We start from the raw sequence: 25,349 nt of genomic DNA on the forward strand, positions 1-25,349 counted from the left end.
TTAAAACCACACTAAGTATTTTAGAAATTCTCTTTGTTCACATACTACCCTTGAAAGAGTTGTTTTGTTTAATAAAGTTACCTGAAACAGATGCTTAAGAGGCTTGGAAGTGAGAGGTTAGTTCAGAAAAATCTAATTTCCACTGAGATGAGAGAAAGTTTCTTAAAAAAAAAATTCTACGGTATTTCTAAAAAGCTACATAAAGCAGAAGAGTGTGTTGGGGGGAACGCTTCACTAGGACCCAAACAACCATAAAGCAAGATTTACAGCTTGTTACAGAATGGCACAAATTAGCAATTAGATGTTATATGCTGAAACACAGGAGAATATGGGGCTGCTACCTTTCAAGCTTTTTGTTGAAGGAAACAATGAACTTTTCATAATAACCCTTTTAAAGCTGTTATTCCACATTGAGATTGATCGAAGTAAGAAAGAAGATATGAATACAGCTGGAAGGGAGACGGAGACGGGGCAGGTTATATCGATGACTCTGAAAATGTTGCATTTAAATATGAAAATCACAGCTGCACTTGAATTATCTAGGATTCTAAATCTGAAGACAAAATTACCACCCAGTGGTACCTAAATCCTTATGAACCACTGGAAGACATTTATTAAGAGTAACACCTAAAATTCTTATAGCGCAAGCCCTAGAACGAATGATGGAGGAAACAGTGTCTACGAAAGACTAGGTATTTGAGGCAGATCCTGTTCTGGGCATCCTGCTCACCTTTTCTCCAAGAATCATCAATGTTTCCAAGATAGGGATCCTGCACAGAACCATAATTCAGAGCCTCTTCTCAACTACCTAGTGATTTAATTTTTGGGCTTTTCTTAATAACTTAATCAGATTAATTGAATACCTACTAAAAATGACTTGTAAAAATTCAATATATAAAAATCCACTTATACAAAATGAATGTACTGGACAGTGATTGGTTGTTGCAGAAGGATTTTTCACTATCAATCTTCAGGAACAGTTCCTCTAGTAAAGTTCAGGAACCACTGTTTGCTAAAGATATGTGGCTCGTTTGTTACTGTCTACCATCATTGGAAATGAGTAACAAATGTGCATATGTTAAGTAATTATGTAAATACGATCACATATTTTAGAAATATTTTCAACAAAAATTGAAATTAAAGGATTTGCTCATCCGATTATCCTACTTAACCAGCAAATTGCGTTGAAGAGTTAAACATTTCAGCATGTCTATTAGCTAAGTTTTCAGCAACATGTGCCCTTGCATGTAATACAGAATCAGTGAAAATGTTTTCCTACAGCATTTCATCTAAATAGAAAGATGCAATTAGAGATGGTTGACCTTTCCCTAGGTCTAGATCAGTTCAATAAGTAGTGAGAATATAAAGAAATTAGGTGTTGATATTTCAATACAACATGTGATATTCTGATCCTTCAAGTAGGGAAAGGCACTTCCTTATCAAAACTACCTAAATTAATTTTAATCATTAAAAATATTTACTTTTATATTGGGCCTTTTGCATATCAAAAACAATCTAAGGTTTTCTTCAAAAGTCTTGGAAAAGGGAGATTCTAGCTCACTGTACATGTTTTATTTCCTAATCACTATATTATCACCACTATCTGAATAGCATGGCTCAATATGTGAAATCAATTGACCATACTTTTAAAAGGAAAAGTAAAGATGACTTTCACTTTTAACATTCACAATTTTAAGTAATTTTATACATTTCTAAAAAGGCTAAGAAAATCTGTGCTCTAATGTTAGCGGTAACTCCATTTTCGATCATCTGCCTAATCTCAGAGCAACTTCTTGAGGGTACAGTGCAACCCTTGTTTGAACCCACTGCTTACTGGGTTTTGTCCACATTTCTGTCCTGCAATGCTCTGTAATCATCATCACTGGCGTCTGTCCAGGTTAGGTTCTCCAGTAAGCCGATTCTGAGATAGAGTTAGTGTGCCAGATGTTTGCTAAGGAGTTTGCTAAAGCAGGCAGCAGGACTGGGCTGAACTGAAGAAGGGTTCAGAAGAACTGAACCGGTATGCAGACTCAGACACAGCTCCAGGGAGCTCCAGAGCAGGAATTGTCTCTGGGACCAACCCAGCCTAGGCTGAAATGGTCAGGTGCTATACACTTGCACCAGCCTGTCAGGGGATGGGGGCCGCCTGGGAGGGTAATAACCTTGGGTGAGGAACCTCTGCAGCGAAGACAGTCCCTGGAGGGGCTGACGGCTGGTGTGCTTCACTGACATCACTCTCAGTAGCTGGGGTGACAAGTCCTTCCTGAAGAGGGACCTGGGTAGCTCACGATGAATTTTCAAATTCAAAGACGCTGAGGTTCTCACACACTCTAGTGTGTGTGAGCATGGCAGCCACTCCTTTTTAAAACTCTCCCCTCTTGGCTTCTCCCTCAGCTTTCTGACCTGCCTCCTTCTCCCTCTGTGACAATTTCACTTGTTCTCCTTCTCTTCTTTCCTGTGTCTTAATATGATGTCCTTGGCTCACAGCCGTCCTCACTTTTTAGTTTTTCTCCTCGTTTGTTTACATCTTTCTGGGTGATCTTATCCAACACATACACATGTGGCAAATTTTCATTCTGCACATTCACTGCCTGACTGACATTGTCAGATAGCCCATAAATGAATGTAACAGCCATCCCTTCTCTCTCTTCCCCATGACTCTCTTCTCTTGGTAAATTTTGCTACGTCTACCCAGTCTCACAAGGCAGAAACTTACTGAACTTACCTCCTCATTGGCCTCAATTCCTCTCTCCCTTTTACATTCTTTCTACCACTAACCCACCTCTGCAACAGCTCCCCACCTTGGCATCCCTTGGAGTCTTGCTGGAGAACACCATCCTGAACTCCAGCTCAGCTGCCCCCAGACACACACCACAACCAGGTCCACATGCTTACCTATCATCAGAGGGATCTCTCCTTTAAAAACAAAGACAAACACACACACAGAAAATCAGGATACGGGATACTCCCTATGGTTTGGTCTTGTCCTGGGAGCCTGCCTTTGGCTTTAGACATGAGTAACACAGAATGCAGGTCTCCTACTCCAAGTCCATTCGCACATATCATCACCTTCTTTGCCCTTCCATCTTTTGGGGTGTTGGGTTCCTTTTTCCTCCCCAACTCCTCAAGCCCCAGCATGTTGAGCACCTTTGCACTCCTACAGCAGTCTGGTGATATCTCTGCTCACTCAGGGCCTCACTTATAGCATCATACAAAAGTTCTCTGCTCTTGTGTCTTTGCTACAGAGTGTACATTTCTCAAAAGCAAGGACTGTCACATTTGTCTTTGCATTCCATGACAAAGATCAGAACTTGGCACATATCAGGCAATCAGAGTTTACTGGAAGTTTATGGAACTGAACCGCCTGTCTAGAGTTGAAGACACATGCTGGGTCAGTGACAAAAGCAAGACATTATGGTGATGTGTCCTCATTTGTTCTTCTGATTGTAAGGAACAAACACCTCACTCAAATATATTAAATGTGGATTTATTATAGGATTGTACTAGAACTAGAAAAATGAGGCCACTCTGAGGACCTATTTATTCTTTATGCTTCGCTTTGCCATGACCCACGTGCTTTATTTTCACTTGTTTCCAATTCTCTTGTAGATCTGAGCCTCACAGACCTCCAAGCTCCCCAACTTGCTTCCAGCCTCCTCTCTCTGCAACACTTTGCATCCTCATCCCATTACTAATGCTTGTTTTTGAGACCAGTACATTGTCTTGTACATATTCTTGAGACCGAAACGACCTCATGGAACTTTCCACTTCACGCACCAGGTGATTGGCCCTGGTTTAATTAGCTGTGAAGCATGGGATAGAGAGGAGGGCAGAGTGATGTGGTCCTTCACCAGGAGCTATGGGTGGGGTGGTTTACTCTAAAGAGGCTGTGGATATGCAAGATAGGGAGGCAGCCCTCAGTGAGCATCTGTTGGCAGGTGGAGGTCAAAGGACAGACGAGCACCTGAGCCGCCTTCAAGGAACTCACAGTCCAGTCACAAATTACTGACTATAATATTAGATGGATGAACATGAAAAAGGAACCCTAAAAAAGTAAAATGTTACAAGAGTTCCAATGTGGTAGGATACACATCTTAAAAAAATCAATGAATTGCAGGGCTCCTGGGTAGCTCAGTCGGTTGAGCGTCTGACTTCGGCTCAGGTCATGATCTCACGGTCCGTAAGTTTGAGCCCTGTGTTGGGCTCTGTGCTGACAGCTCAGAGCCTGGAGCCTGCTTCAGATTCTGTGTCTCCCTCTCTCTCTGCCCCTTTCCCACTCATGTCGTCTCTCTCTCTGTAAAAAATAAACATTAAAAAAATAATAAAAAAAACACAACGAATTGCAAAAAACTCTTGACTCAAAATATTTGAGTCAAAGAATCAGGGTCTGTACAGCTAGTGATGGAAGGAAAGAGTGGAGATAGGGAGAGTTCCATTGAAGCTGAAGCTGAAGAGAAAGCATTAAGTTGTAAGGATCTGAGCTGGAAAGACGATTTAATGAAAAAAGCAAAAAGACTGGTCTGGAGGGTTTATAAATTGAATTATGGGAAGGAGAGAAAGATGGGAAAGAACCTGGGATGGGCTCGAGAGGTCCTTGAATATATTGGAATAGGAGAAGTTTTACCTTATTTTGTAGGAACTGGGAGTCATTGGTGCTTCCTAGAAATATTCCAGTAATAGACATCAGGGTCGACTAGCATTCCTGACAAATTCTAAGTTGGAAAGTTCTTACCACAATATTAGAGAGAGTTAATAAAAGAAAGCCTGATTATGGGAAGGCTTGAATTGACGCTGGGGAATGTGCAGAAGTAAAATGACCAGAGTCACTGTATGCATGAAGAAAACAGAAGTGTCATTTTAATTCAGTGTTTTTGTGTTTTATTGATAGCAATGGCAGTGAGTCCTTCCCTGGTGGTAAGGAATGTGGGGATGGGATGAAGTCTGGGCAAACAGGTGAAGACATTATGAGTTGTGTTTACATAACATGTGACAAAATACATTTCTGAGGGATACAGGACAGTAATTAGAGTAAATGAGATTTAAGAAACTCAATATAGGGTAAAGGACACTTTAACATATTTTAAAATTATGAGAAGCAATCCTAAAACTCCTTATTGGGTTTTTGTGAAGATTAAGTAAAACACTGCTTAGGAAAAAAGTGCTTAGCTGGGTACTTAGTAGTAAACGGTCACTATCACTGGCTGTCAATATTGTTGTTACTTTCAATGCAGCTTATGTTTCAGCACATGTTGCTAATTCATGGATGCAGGCTGTGGGGGAGACCTTCGAGCTGCGCCAAAACAGTCAAATGAATAAATCAAGTCTGTGTCATGCAACAGTATCTACTTGTGGTTTTCCGGAGATTGAAGGCAATTTATTTTCTCTAATTTGGCAAGTGAGTAAGAGAAGAATCTCGCATATCACATTAAAAGACCTTAACGAAATCCTATAAACAGTTCCATGTTAACAGTATGAGCTTTTAAATATTTGCCCACATTTTGAACATGTTATTCAATGCCAATTAACACCCCATTGATAATTTCTATTATTTAATCACTCAAAAAGTTACATTGGATTTATGTATGAAAAATCAAACTAAGAAGTCAATAGATTTAGGTATTATCCTACAATCTCACTCAGAGATAAATCTGTCATTAGCTCAGAAATGACTGACAAGCTGTTGAAGCTCTCTTGGTCCAGGAGGGCTATTTGATCAGATTAATATGGAAGAGGCAATTTGGTTCATGTCCCTAGAAGGGCACTGTTCAAATTACTCATTTATTAATTCTTAAGAGGTTAATAAATAACCTATTTTGAAAAAAAATAAGTCACTGCAGATAACAACGATGTCCCAGGCACATATAAAAGTTAATAGATGTATAAAGATGCATGGAAATTGCTGCGTGTGATTACTGGATCTACCCAAATCCTAGATTCTTCCCATCTGTGTTCACACTAGAGCCTGATTGGCCCAGCCCCAGCTGAAAATAATTTTCTTGAAATGACACTCCCTCTCTTCTGCCAATTGAAAGTCTTAGCTTCTCTATAAGAACAAAAAATATCAACGAAATCTAAACTTGACCTCATTTCACACCTAAGCACATCATTCTGTTTCCCTAGACTCTTCAGTGGGCACATTTGCTTTTGTTTACTGAAGTTATACACCTGAAAACTGGCCCATCTTATCAGATCGCTAAATACAGAAAGAAAATGTGAAAAGTCCAATATCATAATGATTCCATTACAGAGACATAAATATTTTGCTCATGGCCATGTGTTTAGTATTTACCACTAATCTTAAATTTCCATATCTCCTGGCAACCTTAATTTGTCTTAGCTTTTAAGAGATAGTAACAAAAGAAACAAAAAGGTAGGCGATCTGAGAATTACAAAGTCTATAAATACATATGATTTGGAGAATCCGGTGTTAATGTTTGTGTGAGTTCATTCATTTTAATATACCAGTAAGAAATACTCTGGCTTCCAATCTCAAGTCACTCTTGTAAATAGTACCCTCTCTTATGCGGGCAGCTATGTGCCCCCCTGAACACCTGGTTAAGAACACGCTCACTTTGATGTGTGCTCTGAGCTGCCTCTCCTCCAAATAAAAATAGAAACTAGTTTGCAGCACCACACGGGCTCCAGTGTATTATATGAGCCTATCACTGGTTTCCTTTGATATCTTATCTATTCCATTAACTCAATAAAATAGAACGCAAAGCTGGGGACAAACTGTAGGAGGGCTCCCCTTGGAAAATGCATGCAAGACCTTTAAGCTGGGGTTTTAACTTATCTAATAAAAGCCAGTTAAATGGAAGCTAATACTTCATTTTTCACCTCCTTTATTAAAGATCGTAAGTACTACAACTCGGGTAGAGAAATAAAATAAATATATAGAGAAGTATAGGTGGAGGCATTAAAGAGTATGGCTTATCCATTTTTCTCAAGATTGAGGAAGCACTTAAAGACAAAACTCACAGACAAGCATTTTAAAAATCCACAACAAAGACTCTTGCTCCTCAACAAACACAGTAGTCCCTTCCTGGATGCAGCAATCCTGCTTGATTTCTTAGCAGAATGCAAACAGCTTAACCTAGCTATAATCAGGGAGGATGACACCTACCACTTCCTCCATATTATACTTTTATATCAATTTAGTAATTCAGAGAAAAAAACAGATTGATTAATCCACTCCCCTGCTCTCCCACCACCCAAAGAAAATCAACACTAGAACTCAAACTCCAACAAACCAAACTAAAGGAAAGTGTTCCACCTAGAGACTGTTTTCATGAGGCAAAGTGGATGAGAGCTTATCTAGGAAATGAACATTATTTTAGCCCATCCTTGCAAGTTTGTAGTAAAAAAAAAAAAAAAAATTAAGCAAAAGGTATTGCCCCTAGTGTAATTAACAATGTTAATCTTCTTTTTCCTCTCTATGGTGATAAAGGAGTCATTTTTATATTTAATTAATGCAGAGGATCATTTTGGAAACTGGCTAATGAGCCTCTGATCACATTACCATGAAAATGTGCATTAACATTGCAACTGAGCAGGCTGTTTCATGTGTAGCAAATCCACTTTGTAATTAGCCCACTGTGAAATGAATCACGTCAGGGGGAAATCTGAGGGAACAAGTAGGCAGTGGGCACTGGGCTACTGCTGTGCCCACAGACCACCAACATCCCAAACGTTGTCTTTCATCAGCAATACTGTCTAAAAACAAAAGTAGTGTTGTGTCACATCTGGGACAAACCGGGAGAAGGAAGGAATAAACTTTATTTTGCCAAACAACAAATTTGGACTTGAGCAGACACCCCAGGGAAACCTGTTTAGATAAAATGGTGAATTAATGGAATTCTGTGAAAACTATGAAGGCTAGGGATGTAGTTTTTATTTTATTCTGAAAAGCCCTCAGATATACACTAAAGGACAATTGAATTTACACACTTTCCCTAAGACCACAAACAGATACTGTAATAAGCTCTAGAAATTAATTTCTAGTACAAAACATACAAAAACACACAAAAAGGATCTAAGAACAGGTGATAAGAAAATCCCTTTATCTCTTTTTTAAGCCAAGGCATGCATATATATATATATATATATATATATATATATATATATATATTTTTTTTTTTTTTTTTTTTTTTTTTTTTTTTCCTCATATAACACCAGGTCTTCCTCTTAAACCAAAGCAAAAATTCCTAATTACCAAATAATTCCTCTGGCTAACAAGATTTTGCAAGAAACTTTTCCTGTCTATTCAAAATAACTGAGATCATAGACCTATTAAATCCCAATATTAATGTACCAATGATACATTTGATTTTCAAATGTCAACACTATTTCAAAATGAAAGAAGTGTCTCAAAATATTACAGTGTTACTCCTTATACTTGACTGACATCTTGGATCTCAGTGTTACTCCTTTTACTTGACTGACATCTTGGCAGTAGACACAAAAAAAAATGTTAAAAAGAATCCCACAGGAAGTCATCTGAAGGGGGAGTGGCAAGGAAGCTGAAAACTGCTACCCAAAACCAAAATAAAAAGCCCCCAACGAGCAAGTCTGCCCTCAATCCTGAAATCTACTGAAAGGAAAAAATAAAGCTAGCCACAATTCATTTACCATCTTTCAGACAAACACAAAGCCTGGCTTGTTTAGTTGCTGGTCTCAGACCCTGCACTCACCTGGGAAACTTCATACAGCAGTTTGTAGTGTTCCTCTCTTTTCTGAAAAGTGCACAAATTGCAGCCCATTCTAAGAAGCAGAGACAGAGAGCAAATCTTCTAATTTCCCCAGAACTGAAAGGCAAGTGAACTGAAAGGGAATCACCCTCCAGACTTGACTACTGTTTTTCATCAGTCACTTCAGCCCAGAAACACAGACAAACCGCTGTTAGCAGGAAGCACAAGCCAGGGTGGTGCGCAGCAGCATGCTCTTCGCTTTCCCTAAGTATCTCGCACTCGCGGATACACACACAGAGTTTCCAGTCAGTTCATGGCAACACTCCCCCTGTCTCTGCATCAGTGCACATGACTACACAGATTCCAGCTCATGAATATTAATAGTGCCTCATTGATTATTTATGACAGAACATGTTAGCAGGGAGGGGTGTCATAGCTGCTGCTGATGACAGATGAATATTCACTAATTAAGAAGCAAATGTAGTGTGGTTAAACAAAATTCACTTGTGTCAATACCATCTCTGTTTATTAAGGATACAGGGATGAGCATAGGGCATTTCAAAAAAGAACATACACTTAATTTCTCTGTTGATGTAAGGTTTTAATATGGGAATAAGAAATTCAGAAACAGAAATACACTTAGTTCACATCTCTACGTTTTGCAACAATGAGGAGAAATATTTTCAGCACTTAGAAAGTCTAGGGGAGGATGAAGAGGAGCAATTATTTACATTTACAAAATAAACACAGAAGCAAAGGAAAATTTAGGGAGTGATGTGGCAAAGGAACAGAAGATGGGGGCTAACATTCAGTTTTAATTCTGATCCTACCAAAAAAAAAAAAAAGTGTAAAGACCATTACCTACCACAGAGGAAATATGGCATATTTTCTTAGTCTAAGTAAAGAACATTTAAGCAAGTATTAAGAGATAATACTTGTACAGATAATAAATATTTTAATTAGGTAATAAAGGCATATCTATTGAATATGAATTTGTAGCACTATAAAGCATGTGAGTCTATATTTAAAAATCAGATGAATACAATGCCTTTTCTAAGAAAAAAAATTCAAATGCATATGGTATTTATGCTAATTTTATTAAAGTCATATATAATATTTCAGAAAGCTGACACTGGCAATATTTAAATTGTAATGTAATGCACAATGACTCCATTTATGATTCTATATTTAGAGTTCATAATGTACAAAGGTGAACACAGACTTTTAAAAACTAAGCTTGGATGTTTAGATAATAGAAGTAATGCATTTAATTTCACACTCTCACAAATACATAGATTGTATTGCAAGCTGGCAATTTTTGTCCCTTAAAGATATACTAGAAACAGCTAAAGCGGATAATAAAAGAAAATTCCTTTTGTTCCTATTCTGACTCACCCACAACCTCTGCTAATTAAGAAGTATGTCCTTGTTCCAGCACATCTTTAAACTGGACAGGATAGCAGGTGGGTTCCAAAGCAAAAATAATTACTTGGAAACTGATGACTCTGGTTTGGAATTACATTGGATCCTGAAGATTTTTAATTGCTCGTCACTTATGTGTAGCTACTTTTTGGGGTCCAATTTCCTAAAAGCGCTTTGTCAAATGTTTAGAATCGATAACAGGAAATGATTCTAATGAGTACTAATTGTTAACAAATTGGCTTTGCAACTAGTAACACCTCAACACCAGCAAGTAGCAAGGAGATGAGCAATCATCTGCTGCTTATCAGTCCTTTCCCTTGGGATGCAATAATCTGATTTTCTGGGCCTAATTTCACCTAACAGCCTGGATGGAAGCCAAGCTGAGAGACCTACATGAACGTGGTGTCATAATTGGGAACACTGCATACGAACAAAGTTCACCAGGACTTCCTGAAAATTAGAAACCACTTGTAGCAGATATTAATTATGTTGATCCCGTTACAGAAAGAATGTTTTCAAGGAGGTATCTCAAAGGACCGTTACGGGCATCACTGGGGGTCAACAAGCAGAAGCCATCTTCCTTAGGTGCAGCGGTAAAAAATATATATTTGATGCTTTAAAAAATGCTACTTTTCTCTGAGCCTCTATCACTACTTCCAAGGAAGTGTTCTTCCCCTGCAGTTCACATCCTTAAAGTGAGCACTGCCTATTTCTTTGGAGGATTCTGTATTGCTCAACTGTGAAAGAGTTAAATGATATTCAGATGCTTAAATTCTGTGCTTTAAAAGGAATTAGAATGCAGTAAGGCAAGGATGGTTCACCTATTCATCAGTGAAAGTGTTTGCTTTTTCTACTTATAAAACTTCTTCATGAGACAGGTTTTGAAAGCTAAGTAGGAAACCTAATTATTAAAGCCACCGTTGCTTGTTGCAGCTTTCTTCTCACAATACTTTGTAGTTCACTTTCAAAGAAAAGAGAAACAATTATAAGTCTAAAAAATATTTTCTCAGTCACCAGAAAGTAAAGAATGAGCATTCCAGTGAAGTCAGTCATTTCAAACTGAAGTTATTCATTCAGCAATTTCTCCTGGCCATTTGCTTTATTCGTTACTGGTGCCCCTGTTCTATTGTTTCTATTTCAGGAAGCAGAGGTAGCTTCTTTAATCATTTATCACGTGCTGCCTGTGGCCCATAGACTCTGGAAGGATTCCATCTTCTGCTATTAATGGGATCATTCCACAGAATTGAAGAAAAAGGGAATTCATAATTCCAAAGTTCCCTGAATTTCATTAGCATGTGAGGCTTTAGGTTTTCCAATGACTGCACCGCAAAATTTTGTGTTAGAATATAAAGTCAGAAGTACATAGGGGCAAATGAGTTAATCCGAACAATGTTTTAAAAATACAAATGGATTAAATACTATCTTCTTGGGTGGTAATAATATGGGATGTTATAGCTTAAAAATACGCAGAGAATAGACGATCACCTTTCCAAGTATCTGTGCAAAAAAAATTTATCAAAAACATTTGTTGTGTATATATTGCAAAATATACTTCTTATTATTGCCTTTAATTTGTGTTAGTTTATTCCCCCAATGTGTGGTGGCATACAAAATTGGACACATGTTCCTCAGGATCTAGACGGGCATATAAGAGGGCTAAATCAGAGGTAAATGTAAGGAAGGAATCTAGCATTTTTCTTGCTTTTCCTATATAGATGGCAACACTGAGTAATTAAAGAGTAGATGAGAGCTTCTCTTACAGAATTATTCCAGTGAATAAATGAAGAAGGAATGATAGAACATACCCATGCCAGAAATCCTTAAACTGGATACTGAGAATTAATGGCTGCTAACATCACACACACACACACACACACACACACACACACACACACACAACCTGATAGAAGAAAACGACACCGCTCTTGAAAGAGCCTTTCCAAACGTGAGTAAATTACAGGGAATGCAGAGAATAGAGAAGTATATTAAACTATACCACAGAGATGCAATCAGCCAAATTCATAGGGTGAGCAACTTGACATGGGTACATATTCCAATTTTTGAGAGGGAGAGGCAGAGGGAGGGGAGATAGGATGGAGAGAAAGTCTACAGATTAAAAGAGCCTTTAATGACATTTTTAAAAAGGCATTACTAAACTGTATTTTTAGGTATGTGCATCATTTTGGGTGACAAAAACCCTGCATTCATTTTAGGGAATGCTTGGGCACTTTTGAGTAGACACTTAGCCGCCTAACATTTTCTAAGGTTTAATATTTCATATGCAATCACAAAGATGAAGAACCTGAGGCTCAGAGAGACAGCGACTTACCCAAGGTCAAACTGAGTAAGGAGATCTGAACTCAGTTCTCCAATTACAAACCCTGTGGCTGAATTCAACAGCTAATTTGCTGAGCTACCTCTCTTGCAGAGGAAGCTAAAACTACATCAATATGCCTTTACGTGACCCTGATGACTGAGGACATGGGGAGCAGCATTTCAAAGTAGCGAAGAGAGGGGCGCCTGGGTGGCGCAGTCGGTTAAGCGTCCAACTTCAGCCAGGTCACGATCTCGCGGTCCGTGAGTTCGAGCCCCGCGTCAGGCTCTGGGCTGATGGCTCAGAGCCTGGAGCCTGTTTCCGATTCTGTGTCTCCCTCTCTCTCTGCCCCTTCCCCGTTCATGCTCTGTCTCTCTCTGTCCCAAAAATAAATAAACGTTGAAAAAACAAAACAACAACAACAAAAAAAAGTAGCAAAGAGAGAGACTTCTAAAAAACTGGATCTAGCCAAAAATAAGGCAAGTGATTATTTCTGGTTGAAAAATCACTTTATTATGATTTAGATAAATAAATAAACTAAAATAAAACTTTATCGAAGTACTGACTTTTTAAAAATAGGTGACAGCTAAATATGTTCACTTACTAATACCCCTTGAGAATCCATCATTAGCACTATACTTGAGCGCACAATAGGATGAGCAACTCATCCTGGCTTGCCCAGGATTTTTCTGGATTTACCACTCAAAATTCCATATCCCAGAACCCCTCAGTCCTGGGCCAAATGGTCACTTGGGTGCACACTTCTCTTTTTAAGCTCCAGAAAAGCTGAACTGCTATGTACAGGTCCCCTTCTTCTTACCTTTGCTACAGATTGTACCTCAGGTTGTGTATTCTTCAGAGACTCCATAAATCAATCTGGTGACACTTTCTGATCCAGTTTAAATGTCCTCTCCTCTCTGGCCTCACGAAGTTGAAGTAGTGATCTCTTCAACTTCTGAAAGCTCAGTGGATTTTAACCATACCCATCTCAAGATACACATCATTTCTACTCTACATCAGTTTTATATACATGCTTTACACCTCTGGTTAGACTATAAAACATGTGGAGGGAGCAGTAACATAAGTCCCAGGCAAACTGGGACAAAGCGGTCACTTGACCTTTGACCTCCTGAAACTCCTAGCACGATGTCTCTCACATTGCGGGTTTTCAATAAAGGAATACTGAATGAATGAATGTGACCGGTAGATTAAAACAGACCTGGTTCTGGCAAAGTGACATAATTTTGTATTTGTGTCTATACCTAATTGGTAGGTAACATTTCTTCCCCTAATTCAAGAAGATTAAGTTGAAGGGCTGAAGAACCATAAGCATAAGCTGTATTTAAATTGGTTCAATTTTATAAACATAAAACTGAGAGTCTGTGAAATAAAAATGTCTGTGACAGGTATACAAATAAATGAGGTATAATTATATGTGTTTTACCAATTATTTGTGTATTTTTATGTATATATTATATACATATTTAAAGTTATATGCTGCTCCACATACAAGTCATGTATTCATTTACTGAACACACACACTATTTATTAGGCACTGTTCATATGCTGATGGCATATGAATGCCAGGTGTCTGGAATTATACATCCCTTTATATGATTTTCACAGTGTTTCTGAAGTAAATGTGTCAGATATTATCCCTTATTTATTAGTGAAGAAGTCATTAGATGTTGAACTTTCCAATGCCAGGAGACCTAGGGCCTTTGCCCTTTGATTTAACCCAGTGTTTATTCACAACACTGTGCAGTATCAACTACTTACTATCATGAGTTTACAAAAATGCTCCCACTGATAGTATCTATCCACTTGCTTCGTTACAGCTCACCACATCAGTGTATAACCCAGCATCTGTTCCACATTGTATTTGCTAGTTGATCATGTTCATTTTGCATCTACAATTGTGGCTTCCAGAACTAAGAGTGCTTTACCAACGCATGAACTCCTAGGAACTGTCAAGTTATGAGATGAGACTCCAGTGGAAAGTAAAGGTATGGATTGTGAGGAAGAGGACTAGGCTTCCCATTTGAGCCTTGTCACAATTAACTGGATGGCTTTGTGCAACTTACTCACTGTGACATAAAGCTCACCCCACAGGCTGACTGCAAAGATGAAATGTGACAAAATACAGGAGAAGGGATTCATAAACTGTGAGGCATTTTGTCCATACTGATGTGCTGGTTCAGCACGGGATCTAGGGTCATTCTGCCCTGCAAGTTCTAGTTGCCCTAATTTCTATCTATATGATGTCGGAAAATTAATGATTTGTTTCTGCCTATCTTGCCTGTTTCTTGGTTACCCATCTTCAGAACGAGGATAGTAATAGTACTTACCAAACAATTTTCACAAGGGATGCAGTTTTTGTGATGATCATATGTATCAAGGACACCCGGCACCTACTATGTGCCCAATGACATACTGGCCACTAGTCATCATACAAGTAATATGATAATGATAATAATCCCTATTTCAGATTTCTAGGTTATCTCTTCATAGTTTTCCAGTCAAAATAAATCTCTATTACATTATTTGAAATTCAATTAAAATTTTATAGTCATATTCTGTCCACATCATTTGCTAGTGTTCACTTCATGTTGGTCATTCAACAACTTCCCCAAGGCTATTTCCCCATTCTTTATATAAAAGAAATTGGCACAGGAAGTACCCATTTTGTAAATGTGATACACACATACCCATTTCTTTTCTGTGTAAAGAATGTAATGTCATATAATTAGAGTAATAACCCTGATGTTCTATTTATTTATTTTGATGGATAATGTATAAATAATGTGGACATAAGTGTACAAGAACCCAGTGATAGCAACTGAAGCAAGATTTATACAATTATGAAATAGGTAGTATAATATTATTTATTTGAGGAATTTTAAAGGCTATTAATCTAACCCAGGATAATACTGGCTTTCTTTATTTGGTATTTCTTTTATTTTCTTGATTTAGGGTTTCCTTAGAATACTACCGATACCACGTTTAGTTTTACAGAAGTAGTCTAGTAAATGCTTATTGAATACTTCCATTTAGCCAGCACTTATTAAACAGTACTATGAGTAGAGTATGGTGATAATTCTGAAATATTTTTGAAAACATGAACTAACACTTAGTATTTTTTCTACACCAGGCATTGTTCTAGCACCATATGTTATTCATTTCATTTAGTCTTCATATCAACTCTCTGAGGCAGGTATTATTAATATCTCCTAACATGGGTTGTAGATGGGTTACATGAGTAGTAAATTGAGGATCCAGGACTCAAACCAAGCAGTCTAGGATCCACTGTTTAAGTAGTATTTTTTATTGCCTGTCACTCGGAGATAGTCATCATTATGACAAATTCCTAGATGGCTAGAAAAAGGCATTCTGGTGATGCCTGTAGCATACTGAGATGTAAGAGTTTCCCTGAGGACCAGAAGTGGAGTCTAAAATTAACTCCCAGGTTCTAAGTTGCGTCCTCAAGCATGGCTGCCTAAAATAGATTGAATAAATCTAAGCAATTTCATAACCTTACTCCACTCCACTGGTGATGGGGTACTGCTGCACTGAATATGTACTGATAACTGTAGAATATTTTTCCGTCTTAATATTTATTATAGTAGGGAATATATGCATTGATAGTAGGGCAGCCATATCTCCATACTAAAGAATAATCATTGAGAGTTACATAAGACAGGTAAATTTGGTGATTTTGAGAAAAGTGAAGGTATAGATTTGCTCAAGACTCCCAAATTTATTTACTTACTCTTCCTACCTTCCTTCTTTCCTTTCTCTCTCTCTCTCTCTCTCTCTCTTTCTTTTTGAGAGAGAGACAGTGAGACAGACTGTGAGGAGGAGAGGAACAGGGAGAAAGGGAGACACAGAATCTGAAGCAGGATCCAGGCTCTGAGCTGTCAGCACAGAGCCCAACACGGGGCTTGAACTCATGAACCATGAGATCGTGACCTGAGCCGAAGTTGGAGGCTTAACCGACTGAGTCACCCAGGCGCCCCAGATGACTCCCAAACTTAAATCTCCAGTTTTAATTTCTCTCCTAAGCTTCAGACCTACTTATTCCTTGACTCCTACATTAACATTTGGGTTGGCCATAGCACATTAAATTCAATTTACCAAAACATAAGTCATAATGCTCTTCCACGAAGATTACTCTACATGTGGTCCACATCAAAGAATGGGCTGACTATCAGCAGGTACTCAAGTCTGCCTTGGCTCTTCTCTATCATCCAGTGGCCACGCACTGTTACTCTGAAGTGCTTAATCTCTCCTTTCTTCCTTCCCAGACCACTCTCCTAGCTTAGGTTACTGTTTATTCTCAGCTTGATCCTTCATTCACTCATGACTCATGACATTGGATTTTATAATAGTATAAGGAGCCAACTGTTTGGCTTTTGCTTTTCTCTGTCTACAAACACACATTTATAAGTCCTTCTTACCCCATTTTCTGGCCCCTAATCTATTACCTGTCTCTCTGTCCCTCTCTCCCTCTCTCTCTGACACACAGACACATGGACACACACATAAGCAAAAGAGAGTATAAAACAGAATATTCCTGCTCTAGGTGCAGAGATCACAAGTGTTCTAGTACCACTTTATGTCTTTTGGTATATTTATCTTTTTTTAAGATTTTTTTTAAGTAATCTCTCCATCCAACATGGGGCTCAAATTCACAACCCCAAGATCAAGAGTCGCATGTCAGTCATGCACCCCATTTCTCTCTTTTTTTGACCTTAACAGTCTCCAGTCTCTACTTTCCTATCTGATATTGTGGATACATGATCATGCCTCCCTTATCCTTGGACTGTGCTTACCTATTCAGTTTATCATGATAGTCAAGATACACAAAGTCCCAGATCTCATGGAGAAAACGCTGATGAGAAAAGGCAAGAAATAAAAAAACAGATAATTATTGCATAAACTTTCCAGGCAATAATAGCAGTTATGCAGGGAATTAACACAGGGTGGTATAACAGGAAGTAGTAACTGGCTCATCCTTCTTGGATATTCTAAAGCCTAGGTTATCTATTCTTTCCTTGCATGTTTATTTATGTGCATATATAACCAAGTAAATATATGGATAAGGAAGGCAGCTAAGTGGATAGTAAGCAAAGAGATGAGCTATTTTAATACACTGTTCAAGGTCTGAAGTTTTTGCCACCTTCAGGGTCCTAGAAAATCACTTTACTATTGTGGCCCTAGTGTCTTCAGACCTACCCCATTTCATTGACACCTTTTTCTATCATGAAAATGGTGTTTATATGGTGACCTAAAACATTGGCACTACAAATCAATATGTTAATATCACAATAGTTTCTGTGAGCTAGTAATATAGAATGCCAGACTATAAACAAATTCTGGCCCAGGACACCATAATCATCAGAATGAGCACCTGAGTTCTTTTTGACTTTGAAGTCACCTAGGAATGTTTTTGAACCTCACTGTAAAAATTTTTCGGTATGAACTTGAACAAGGTACACATCCTTTTGGAGCCTCAATTTCCTCACTGTGAAATTGGGATATTCACAGTACCTACCACAGAGGGATTATGAGAACACGCACTTTACCTAGAGTCCACTCCATGTAGATGCTCAACAAATATTAGCTTATTATCACAGCTTACACTATAGTGTTGCTGAAGTGGCTAAATCCATTGTCGTGAAGCTATTTTTAAAAGTAGACAGTTGTATTACTGTTTTGTCTACATTTCTGCAAATGGCTGGATGGATACTTTGAAACACCACTTTTTCTCTGGGAAGGGTCAGATTCCTCTAAGAGAATCAACGGGTGATATCATAGTGACTGGAAGGCAGGAAGAGCAGAAAGAAGCTTTATGGTTATAGCAGGTTGGAACTGGGCTAAGAAACGGACCCCCAGAGTTCCACAAATGTTTGCTGAGCACCTCCTATTTACCAGGCCCTGTGCCAGCCTCTATAGTGGTACTTCACTAGGGGTGTGCATCTGAATCATTCATGAAGTCTGTTTTCAATTACACATGCACAGGCCCTATTCCCAGGGCTTCTGAGTCAGCAAACTGGGGATGAGGCCTGAGACCATGCATTTTCAAATAATCCACAGAAAATTCAGATGTGTGCATCACTTTTCCTCCCCCAAATCTAGATGTAATATGTTAAACCAGGCACTTTTGAATGACTCCCATCACTAAAATTTCTGTTATGGCTGCTTATATGATTATGAAGATCACTAGGTCTTTGTTACTAATTTTAAAAGGGAACTAACATTTGCAAAGCACCTTCTATATCAAGGGTGCTGTAAGTCTCACACAATTTTATGAGATCTATGTGGCTTTTTTTCACACACATAAAAACTCGGGCTTAGAATATTATGTAATTTGATCAAAGTCAGATAGCTAAGTGGCAAAGTTGAGATTTAAATCAAAATGGGCTTAACTCTAAGATTCTGCCCTTTCTAAGAAGATATACTACTTCTTTCTGGAAGTAAGGCAGCAGGACCCACTTCACATAGTACAGTGTCTTTAGTCCTGCGAACCACGAATGAAATCTGTGGTAGGGTCAGGCTTGGATCAGAGTCATTGCCTCCTTTTGCAATTCACCAGACATGTCCTACCTATAGGTTGCACCGATGAGTAAAATTCTACTAGACCTGTAGGAAGGGTGGGTTTTAGCTTCTGGGAACTTGGAGTGGCCCAAGTTCAAGGTATTGGTGCCAGGGAAAGACAGTTAAGGGACGGCTTATTGGATTCTATGTTAATGAGATGATTTTCTGTAATGCATCATAATTGATCTGAATACAAGTAAAAATCCATCTACTCTTACTTTTTTAATTAAAAAAATTTTAAGGTTTATTTATTTGTGTGTGGGTGGGGGAGGGGGGAGAGAGAGAGAGAGAGACAGAGAGAGAGAGAGAGACAGAGAGAGAGCGCGTGCACACACGAGTGGGTGAAGGGCAGAGATAGAGGGAGACAGAGCAGGCTCTCAGCTGTCAGTGCTTGAACCCAAAAACGGTGAGATCATGAAGTAAGCCAAAGCTGGATGCTCAACTACCTGAGTCACCCAGGAACCCTCCATCAACTCTTCCAAAATATACTATTTTTCTTTGATTTTCAGTATCTCTAGACCCCAAGTTCAACCTGTCTGGAGTCTAGTTGCTTTGCCATTTGAAATCTATTTCACAAGAAGCCATAAGTAATGATGATAAAGCACTTAGGGGAATTGAAGTTCATAAAGCTTATGGTATCAAAGGAGTGGTAATAAAGGGTGAACCTAAGAAATTATGGTTTCAGGTTGGAATTCTTAAAATTATTATTTTTAGTCCAGCTATGTGTAAACCTGCTTCTTAGGCTGAGGTGGACCCATAAGTCTAGTGATTAAATCCAGTGGGAATGGATCACATGTATCCACCACCTGTCTATAAGCAAAAGACACCAATACAGTGGAGTCACATGGTAAAAATAGGCTAGATCCCTGACTCACTACTTGGAGCGAGTCATTCAGATAAGTTTTCAGACCTGCACTCAACTCTGTATAAAGGAGAAATGCACCTTTACTTTGGAAACCACTAAGAATTTGAAAACTGTTTGCTATCTAAGAATAGCTCAGCATGACTAAGATTCAAAGACAACACTTCTAAGTTCATGTATTTAAACAAACAGAGTTAGCATGAAAGAGCTCAACTCATCATGACTTAATAACAGGTCATGATGGCTTCCAGGGACCTCTTAAGCAATTCTGTGCAAAGAAACATAATGACATTACCTAGGATAATTAAATGGATATTAAGAAATATCACTATAAGAACTGTCAAGTTTTCCTAGAAGCCATTCAGATTTTCATCAGATCATTTGCTTAACCATGAGATAAACAGTATTTTTTTTTTTTTTTGAGTGAAGGGAGAATAAATCCAACATTAGGACAGTTTTACACAAGCAATCTAAGTATATATGCATGATATGACCATATAGAGAGAGCTAATGATACCTTGGAGCAAACTCCTTGTCCATTTCAGAAATTCTGATGCTCAGAGGGGTTTCACATCTTAATTGGGTTAAGATATCAACTCTCTAGCAAACAAAAATAGCATAAGTAGATTAAGGCAATTCCTACTCATGTGATGAATTATTTTTAAATAAAGGAAAGTGGGGCCTGAAGGAAACCAGTCACAGGATGGAACAGTTTTCATGTGGTTTAGAGAATCGAAATTTCCAGAGCATAAGGAACTTTTCAACACAGAAAGAGTAATGGAATAGCATGGACTTCAAAATCAAGAAGTCACGTGGTTAAGTCCCAGCTCTACAATTTGAGTTATAAAACCATGCTGAACTTTCTTAGGCTTTGATTCTCATTTATGAAATGGAGTTAATAGCTTCTGCCTCATGGCATTGTTGATATGATTACGTGAAAAAGTTGCTCCTCATAAAAAACCACCTTTTCCGATCTTAGCTCCCAAGGAGTCATACCACTTTCTGAATGATTTGACCAGTTCACAATTACTAACTTTCAAAATCTTAACAGCTAAGAATGTTAATAGCAGAGGTGGGACTCCAATAGCAAGGTAAAGTAAAAACTGATCAGGGATTTGTGAATATAGAATTAATACTAGAAATTGGGCAAATCTGCATGGCAGTATGCTGTTAAGTATACAATATTATATGCAAAACTTCAGAGGGATAGTATTACATACATTCAGCAAAATTGGGGGGAAACTTGTCCTACTAGAATAAAGCTTAGAGATTTATCTAGCTTGGGGCGCCTGAGTGTCTCAGTTGGTTAAGCATCTGACTTTGGCTCACATCATGATCTCATGATTCGTGGGTTCCAGCCCCACACTGGGCTCTCTGCTGTCAGCACAGAGCCTGCTTCAGATCCTTTGTCTCCCTCTCCCTCTGCCCACCACCCCCCCCCACTGCAATTTCTTTCTCTCTCAAAAATAAACATTAGAAATTTTTTTTAAAAAAGATTGATCTAATTTAGATTGCTGCTAATAAGTGCAAAAACAACAACAACAACAACAACAACAACAACAACAACAAAACATTTAAAGACAGAGTTGAGCCTATTTTGCCAACTTTTAACCAGAAAAGAGGAATTGTTGAGCAAATGAATTTGGGATATAAGAGTTTAGGAAAACCAGAGTAAACATCCATGAAAAGGAGTAAGATACTGGAAGATAGAAGTCTGACTAAGATATTGTAAATGTCTTGGATAAATGTCATATTGATAAAAGAAACTTCTGAAGTTATGTGTGTGTGTACATAGGCCCACACAATAATATACATGCATATTTTGTATGTATGTATATATTTATGTATATGCATACATTTATAAAAATTTGGACACTAGTAATGATTTCTAATGGGGTTTATTACTGGAAATTTATTGTAATAATGAAAATCAACAAAAGTTCATTAAAATGCCAGATAATCTGCGAGGTACCTATGACATACAGCTCACTTGACTGAGAATCTATCTTATAATTTCTGTCACATAATGGTAGATACACAAATATCTCTTCTAATAATAACAAGTATGAACATGAGCTATGTTTGTGTTGACTCTTCAGTTTTTGCTTTAATCATAAACCTGCTTCACTATTTTCATAGGTATAACATATAAAATGGCATACAAATTAGTGAGAATAAAATTACAAAGAAAAACAAAATTGATAACTCCGTCAGGCCCAAGAAATACCAAGGTAATGAGCCAAGAGATTCTAATTAAAAACAATCAGTTAAATTCATCTATTCATTCAACAAGTATTTATTGATACACATGGGTACTCTGCTAACCTTAAATAATTAAATAAATAAATCATTCAAACAGAATCCTCACTAGGGATATACTATACTTTCACTGTGGGATATCAGCTAGTTGAGAGATCTATTCTATATATCATTTACTTATAAGAATGTGATAAATGTATATGTATTTTATTGTTGGTAATTTTTGACTATTTTTCAGAAAAATATCATGAGGTAGAATATATTTAGCAGGCAGAGATGGAGGAGTTGAAGAAAAAGGTCAGTGGAAGGAACAGTGAAGGAAAGAGGAGTACTTAAGAAAGCATGGGTGGGGCGCCTGGGTGGCTCAGTCGGTTAAGTGGCCGACTTCGGCTCAGGTCATGATCTCGCGGTCCATGAGTTCGAGCCCCGTGTCGGGCTCTGTGCTGACAGCTCAGAGCCTGAAGCCTGTTTCAGATTGTGCGTCTCCCTCTCTCTGACCCTCCCCCGTTCATGCTCTGTCTCTCTCTGTCTCAAAAATAAATAAACGTTAAAAAAAAAATTAAAAAAAAAAAGAAAGCATGGGGACATTAAAGGAACAGTATAGTATTCAGTCTGCAGGGTGAAATGGTGGAACCCTCTCAGGAGAAATGAACTTGACTTTATCAGGTGAAGAGTCTAGAGGATCTGTATTTGCTTTTTCAGCAGTGGGTAATAAAGAGCTACTGAAGACTTCTAAGGGAGTGCCAATATCTAGGTCATTATTTTAGTTTCTCAGGAGTTTTGAACTGAAAGAAACAAATGGGAATCTAACAACAGTAGTAATAGTAATAATAAAACCCTTTACAATAGTGTGGGAGTGGTCTTGTTTTGGAAAAGAGAAATGGAAAGGTGGGGTGTACACAGGAAATGAGAGAAATGCTACAGACGTGGGAAAAAAGCTGTCCTGCTAAGTGACTGGAAAGGGGTAGGAAGAAATCAAGAGAGAGTACATTTGTAAGACTGGATGTCTGGGCTAAAGGCTGTGTCATTAATAGAAATAAGGAAGTCAGGAGGAAGAGATACCCATGTAAACAGACTGGAGTTGGGTATGACAACACTAAGGTACTTTAAGAATGAAGGCATCCTTCATGGAGTTGAAACACTTATTAGACACAACAAAGATACTGATATGGATATGAAAGTCACCAATATGTATTTGAAACAGAGGTAGTGAGCTGGGCATTTAAAGAAGATATGGAAAGACAACAGTAACAAAAATCCTGACCCTCTGCATGTTCCTTCAGAAAGAAATCGGAAGAGGAAGGACCAGAGAAGAAAGAGAGGAGTCAAGAGAGCGGAGAAGCCAGTATTTGAAATACAGTATTTGAAATACAGTTTCAAAAATGGGCTCATCAGGTTCATGTGTGGCTGAGAATTCCAGGCAGGGGTGCGGTGTAGGGAGCACTGAATTTATTGACTAGAATCCATCAGTAGTTTTGACAGAGCTGCTTAGAATGAGGCAGAGCAGGCTGTACAGGGAGGGAACAAGGATGAGGCAAGTGATGAAGTGCTGGTAGCATATGAAGACTATTCCTTCCAGAAGCTAAAAAGAAAAGAAGAGGGGGCTAAAATGACATTGTAGGAAGATAGCAGGATGATGCAAGGATTTGCTTGTTTTAAAATAGTGAATCCAGAAAAGAAGAGATTGAAGCGGCTGAAGAGAGAGAGACACAAATGTAGAGGAGCTAAGAGTGAACGCTACCAGAGACACATAAAGGCAACAGGCATTGATTGAAGGAAGATTTGTTTTTCTCTCAGAAGACAAAGATGAGTAAGGATATGGGCAAATTAGAAGTGTGGGAAGGAAGAAGTGTTGACAGGGCTCACATCAGATGTCCTTGCATATAAGAAGTAAAGTTATGGTTTTCTTGAGGTTAAATTTTAAAAAATCAGGTACTCAAAAAAATGCATTCATTTCAAGTACTTCAATGCTAAAGGAAACTAAGTTTCCCCAGGGACATGGAAATTGCCCCTTAGAAGTGACAACTTGCTTTGCTTTTGTCATGATAGAACTCACATCAAGTATATGCAAAACAATTATGGTTGCAAGCAATGATCTAATAATATGATAGATGTAAGAGAAACACCAAATATTACCAAGAAGGAGTCTTCTTGTGCTGGATGCATCTGACAGCTGGCTGGTTTAATTTAAAATTACAATTTGAACAGATATAAACTCTTATTTCTTGACAGTCATTAACCGCGAGCCATAAAAGTGCCATTAATTCTGCAGTAGTCAGCAAAATGCTTTGTAATGATCTAACACTAATGCACCCCACTCCTATAAAACCCCCACAGCAGCAAAGGTTTACTCTGTAATACTAGTTGGGTTTTCATAAGCTTAAAATCCCTGCCAATGCACCTGCTTTCCAGAAGATCGTTAGGTAAAACTCCCAAGGCAGCACCATCAACCTGGCTTCGGTTACCTTACCGTCTGCTAGAGGAGAAAATTAATGTTATTCCACGGGTCTGTCTCCCAAGATTGGCTAGTGTATAGTTACTGGGCCAGCTGTCTGAGGGGTCTTAGATCTGTTCTAAGCTGACCCGACTCATTGTCTGCATGGATCTCGGGTCCCAACATAGCACACTAACACACCGACTGCAGCCTACACCAGCTGTTCTACTATTGTACAGGTACTTAACAGGATTACAGCGCACGGAACCACTAACTTGGCAGCCAGCACTTTGTAGTCCAGCCACAGCTTTATGGCAATTCTCACAGAAGCCATGCTTTTTTTAAAAAAAGCATAAAACCAAAACAACAGATATAAAACCTGCATTCAAGACAAGAAGGCAAGGAGAAAAGGAAGGCTCCTAACACAGGGTGATGGCTAAATCCCATTTAACAAAGGATTTCTCCTTTATTCTCATTTCCTATGGAAAATAATACAAATTAGCATAGAAAATCCTGCTTTATCTCTGAATGGAGTTACATGGCCTTAATCTGAAATCTGCTTTTCTTCTGGCTACAAGAAGTCAAGCAGGGCATCCCGTCAAATTGCAAGGGGAGATTTGTCACATCTGACTGGTTCTCAGACTGTGGGTCGTCAGCTGGATGCTGATCTGAGACAGCAGTCACCCCACCACAGACACCTACACCCTACACTGGTCACCCAGGTATTCTCCGGCCAAGCCCTTCTCCCTGGACTGCTGCTGTATTCACTCAGGG

General features: G+C 38.5%; 1 protein-coding gene across 2 annotated transcripts in view; it reads right to left on the bottom strand.

Moving 5' to 3' along the window:
• The window catches only part of PDZRN4 (PDZ domain containing ring finger 4), a 363,370-nt gene that overhangs the window by 131,084 nt on the left and 206,937 nt on the right, over window positions 1–25,349 (bottom strand). The window contains exon 1 of one of the 2 annotated variants that reach the window (XM_019452465.2): window positions 8,691–8,932. The exons of the other annotated variant lie outside the window; for it this stretch is intronic. Coding sequence (XP_019308010.2) covers window positions 8,691–8,759 — 69 coding nt within the window. The 5' untranslated portion in view covers window positions 8,760–8,932. Of the gene's footprint in view, window positions 1–8,690; window positions 8,933–25,349 lie in introns of those variants that run through there. 2 annotated transcript variants of the gene reach the window in all.

The sequence above is a fragment of the Panthera pardus genome, unplaced genomic scaffold (genome assembly GCF_024362965.1).
Source record: "Panthera pardus isolate Hobbes unplaced genomic scaffold, ASM2436296v1 HiC_scaffold_6, whole genome shotgun sequence".
NCBI classification, from domain to species: Eukaryota; Metazoa; Chordata; class Mammalia; order Carnivora; family Felidae; genus Panthera; species Panthera pardus.